Source organism: Euphorbia lathyris, chromosome 3 (genome assembly GCF_963576675.1).
Source record: "Euphorbia lathyris chromosome 3, ddEupLath1.1, whole genome shotgun sequence".
Classification (NCBI taxonomy): domain Eukaryota; kingdom Viridiplantae; phylum Streptophyta; class Magnoliopsida; order Malpighiales; family Euphorbiaceae; genus Euphorbia; species Euphorbia lathyris.
The window spans coordinates 53,179,044-53,184,200 of NC_088912.1; the positions used below are offsets into that span (position 1 = coordinate 53,179,044).

Sequence of the window (5,157 nt, forward strand, 5' to 3'; positions counted from 1 at the left end):
CCAAATCCAGATGGACGCCTGAAAAGCAGACTTACACGAATAGGCCCCATTGTTTGTTAGTGCCCAACAGTAACTGTCCTTATCCTCCAATTGATTACTTATGTGGACACCTCTAATAGAAAGGAGCGATTCCAGACTGAGGTAAGATTCAAATTTATCCCAAATCCACTCACCCTTAGAGTTCACAACATCAGCAATCCTCCAGTCCTGAGCGTCTAACGGAGGCAAGGAAGTACAAACTTCCAGTAAAGGCTTTTTACCTACCCACCTATCCTTCCAGAAACTGATGGATCTGCCATTACCCACATTCCACCCAATCCCAGTACAAAACTCAGCAAACACAGCACTGATGCCTTTCCAAAGAAAGGAACAATTAACCACCCTCTCCTTAGGCCCTTCAAACACCTTATCCTTCCAGTACTTCCCACATAAGAGCTGGACCCACAGAGCAGAGGGACACTGCCACATTCGCTAAAGGAGTTTCATTGATAAAACTTTATTATTATCCTTAGCTTTCCTAATGCCCAGACCTCCAGAATCTTTAGGCTGACAAACCTCACTCCAAGGCACCAGATGGATCTTTCTCCCCTCCTCAGCTTCCCCCCATAGGAACCTACGGTTAATCTTATCAAGATCATTAAGCACAGGATCCGGAAGCTGACAAGCCTGCATAATGTGATTGGGAGTTGCACAATTAATAGATTGAATTAACGTGAGACGGCCAGCGAGAGATAGAGTCTTGGCTTTCCACGTGGCACACTTCATATTAGCTTTATCCAAAGTATCTTTAAATGACACTTTAGACACTCTCTCACTATGGAGGGGGATACCCAGATACTTCCCTAGAGAATCAGTAAGAGGAATACCTGAAAGATCACTTAATCTTTTACAGACTCTCGGGTTCATATTCTTTGAGCACATCATCCTAGACTTCTGGATATTAAGTTTCTGCCTAGAGGCCGAACAGAAACAGTCAAGAATATCCATAATAATACTCAAATGCTCCTCATTACCTTCCAGAAAGATAAGGACATCGTTTGCAAAGAATAAGTGAGTCACATGGGGACAGAAGCTATTGATAGCCACCGGGTGGAAACTCCCATTATCGATTGCATCTTGAATCAGGTGAGATAACCTCTCCATAGCAATAACGAAGAGGAAGGGGCTCATAGGATCACCCTGACGGATTCCCCGGCCCGGAGAGAACTCCTCCGACATATCCCCATTAATCATAACTTGAAACACATGAGAAGAGATACATACCTTAATTATCCTTCTCCAGCTGCCCAGGATCCTAGCTCTTTCCAGACGCTCCATCAGGAAATTCCAGTTGATACGATCATAGGCCTTCTCCAAATCCAACTTCAGAGCCACAATGCCTTTCTTCCCCTTCCTGATCTTCATAGTGTGGACCATCTCTTGGGCAATCACCACATTATCCATTATCTGTCTGCCAGGCACAAAACTACCCTGATTCTGACAAATGATCGCAGGAAGAATGCCACAGATTCTATTAGCCACAATCTTTGTAACCGTCTTATAAAGAACATTACAAAGACTGATAGGTCTCATATGCAAAAAGGAAGAAGGCTTATCAATTTTAGGAATCAGAACCAGAAGGGTTCTATTCACCAGCTCTATATCCTGAGAACCATTAAAAACACATATGATAAAATTATAGATACCTTCCTTCACAACCTCCCAGTGCTTATGGTAAAAACCAGCAGGCAGACCATCAATCCCATGAGCTTTAGAAGCCCCAATGCTGAAAATGGCTTGGTCTATCTCCTTTAGGGAGATAGGGTGAAAGGCATCCTGCCTGCTCTCCTCACTTATCATAGGAAAGGTAGCGACAGAGTGATCCCTCTCCAGATGAACAGGCTCCTCTTTAAACAGATCCTTATAGAACTCTAGGGCCAATTTCTGAATCTCCTCATCTTCATACACCCAATCACCATTAGAGTCCTTAATGGCATCAATTCTATTCCTCTGCCTTCTGATCATGGTAGAAAGATGGAAGTACCTGGTATTACGATCCCCATCTCTAATCCAGGACTTCCTAGATTTTTGAAACCAGAGAAGCTCCTCCTGCTTGAGCACAGCTTCCAGCTCCTTCTGAAGGGTTCTGAGGAGGCCATCCAAACTGTGATCAAACCTCACCTCCAACCTACACTGAATACCCTCCATTCTATTTAATAACTTATTCTTCCTTCTAATAATATGCCCAAAGACATTTCTATTCCAACCCAGCACATTATTCCTGAACCCTTCAGCAGCTTAAAGGACATTCGAATGAGGTTTCCAATTCTCATGAACGAAATCCTTAAACTTAGGATGAGACTCCCAAGCCAACTGATACCGGAACGGTATTTCTCCCCTAGGACGGTTACCTCTCAATAGCCTAAATAAAATAGGACAGTGATCCGAATGACGGAACGGGAGATTTAACACAGAACTCTCAGGGAAAGAAGTCTGAGCTAAAACATTAGCGTAGACCTTATCCAAACGAACAAAGGTACTGTTAAGTTTCCAAGTGAATTTATGACCAGAAGCCCCAAGATCGGAAAGCCCACATAAATCCATACCATTCTTGTGGTGAAGGCAGCGATTAACATAATGATTCGAACCCCCTCTCTGATCACTCATAAAGGCAATATCATTGAAGTCACTCGCCACGAACCAGGGTTCAGAAATGCTGGCACTCATAGAGTAGAGAACCTCCCAAAGCCGTTTTCGATTGGCTAAGATAGGGTCAGCATACACTAGGGTAATAAAAAAAGGAATATTACCGGAGACACTCACTGTTGTAAATTGTTCAAATCTAGTACGAACAAATCTTTGTTAGCAAATGATGGATATAATGATTGGAAGCATCTTGTTGAGAGACTTAGACAACATGAGAATAGTATTGAACATATGACTAATATGAGTACTTGGAATGAATTAAGAGTTCGATTGGATAAGAGCATAATGATTGATAAAAACTTGCAACAAGAGGTTATGAAAGAGAAAGAACGTTGGAGACAAGTTTTAGTTAGAATCCTTTCTATTGTGAAGTGTCTTGCTAAACATAATATGACATTTAGAGGTTCTAATGAAAAGTTATATCAAGATAGCAATGACAATTTTTTAGGATTGATTGAAATGATTGCGGAATTTAATGTTGTAATGCAAGATCATGTACGACGTATTGAAAATCATGAAATTCATTATCATTATCTTGGACATAAAATGCAAAATGAGTTAATCTCTCTTTTGGCACAAAATGTTAGAAATTCTATAATCAAGATAATCAAAGAAAGCAAATACTTTTCCATTATTCTTGATTGTACTCCTGATGTGAGTCATCAAGAACAAACGACTTTAGTAGTTACGGTGTGTTAATATGTCCGGTAAGAAAATAAAAATTGAGGAGTACTTTCTTGAGTTTCTAAAAGTGGATGATACAACTGGGTTAGAGCTTTTTAATAAACTTTTAGAAGTGTTGAAAGGTCTTGATCTTAGTGTTGATGATGTGAGGGGTCAAGGTTATGACAATGGTTCAAATATGAAAGGAAAACACCAAGGAGTCCAAACTAGGGTACTTGAAATTAATCCTAGAGCTTTATATATGTCTTGTGCTTGCCATAGTCTTAATCTTACTCTTAGTGATATGACTCATTCTTGTGTTAAAGCTATTTCTTTTTTTGGGGTTATTCAACGTATATATTCATTATTTGCGGGCTCTACAAAAAGATGGCAAGTTTTTCTTGATAATGTTCCTGGTTTAAGTTTAAAGTCTTTGTGCAATACTCGTTGGGAGAGTCGGATTAAAAGTGTGAAACCTATTAGGTTTCAAACTCCTCAAATTAAATTGGCCTTGGAGGAATTAAAAAAAAATTGTGATGATGCCAAATCAAAGAGTGATGCAGATAGTTTAGTAGATGCCATAGAGAGTTTTGAGTTTTTGCTTAGTATGGTTATTTGGTATGAAATCTTGTTTGCTATTAACATGGTAAGCAAGAACTTACAATCTAAATCTATGTGCATTGACTCTACCATGAAACAGTTGGAAGGTGTAATATTATTTTTACAAAAGTTTAGAGATGAAGGCTATGAATCTTGTTTGAATGTTGCTAAAGATGTTGCTTTTAATATGGACGTGGAACCTATTTTTCCAACAAAACGTCGGATTACTAGAAAAAAACAAATTGATGAGAATGATTATGAAGAGGAAATTAAGAATCCCCAACAGTTATTTAAAGAAGAGTATTTTTTGATTGTTGTGGACATGGCTTTAGTTTCTTTAGAAAGTAGATTTGAGCAATTAAAATATTTCGAAAGCATTTTTGGATTTTTATTTAATTCAAAAAAACTGAAATCATTAGATTGCGATGATTTAAAAATTTGTTGTGATAATCTTCACTCTACTTTTTCTCATGACGGTGTATCCGATTTTGATTTAAATGATTTTTTTTCTGAATTGAAAGTATTGCAAATTACTTTGCCATCTGATGAATTAATGTCAACTATTGAAATTCTGGAGTTTGTTAAAGCCGCAGATTGTTATCCAAATGTTTCTATTGCTTATAGGATTTTATTCCTATGACTGTAGCATCAGTTGAACGAAGCTTTTCAAAACTAAAGTTAATAAAAACTTACTTGAGGTCATCAATGTCTCAAGAAAGGTTAAGTGGTTTAGCAATTTTGTCTATTGAGAAAGAAATTTTAGGAACTATGGATGATGATATTATCATTAATGATTTGGCCTCTCGTAATGCTCGGAGAAGTAAACTTTTTTAATTATCTGCATACTTTGTTTTGTAGGCAATTAAAGATGATATTCAAGGTTGGAAAAGAGTTAGAAATCGAAGAATATCAACATAGAGACCGTTCTTTAGTGGTTTAGAACAAATTTGATTATGTTTAGTATATTTTGAAGTTGTATTCTTAACAATATTGATTTTGTTTAGCACATTTTAAAATTACAACAGGTGTTTGGGGGTTGTTAGGGGGTGCCAACCTAGTTGGGATGTCCGACAACCTCTATTTCAACTTTTAAAGAAATTTTATTTTTAGAAATTTGGTATTAAAGGGCCCAATTTTATTCTCTCGCCACGGGCCTACAGAAGGTCAGGAACGGCTCTGGGTATGATTGGACACTCGGATCGGTTTTGT

The 5,157-nt window shown here is 38.0% G+C and overlaps 1 protein-coding gene across 1 annotated transcript; it reads left to right on the plus strand.

Moving 5' to 3' along the window:
• The first annotated feature begins 2,013 nt into the window (after nt 1-2,013).
• Nucleotides 2,014-4,588, plus strand: LOC136222680 (uncharacterized). Its single transcript, XM_066010409.1, has 5 exons — nt 2,014-2,026; nt 2,751-2,767; nt 2,884-3,016; nt 3,089-3,267; nt 3,491-4,588. Exons 1-5 carry the CDS (start codon nt 2,014-2,016, stop codon nt 4,586-4,588), a joined length of 1,440 nt encoding a protein of 479 aa, XP_065866481.1.
• Nucleotides 4,589-5,157: the final 569 nt, after the last annotated feature.

Excerpts from the sequence above, each read along its gene's own strand:
- LOC136222680 (XM_066010409.1), top strand. Across the intron at positions 3,017-3,088 it reads GGTTATGAAAGAGAAAGAAC|GTTCTAATGAAAAGTTATAT; the intron begins GTTGGAGACAAG and ends TGACATTTAGAG. Across the intron at positions 3,268-3,490 it reads TCTCTCTTTTGGCACAAAAT|GGTCTTGATCTTAGTGTTGA; the intron begins GTTAGAAATTCT and ends GAAGTGTTGAAA.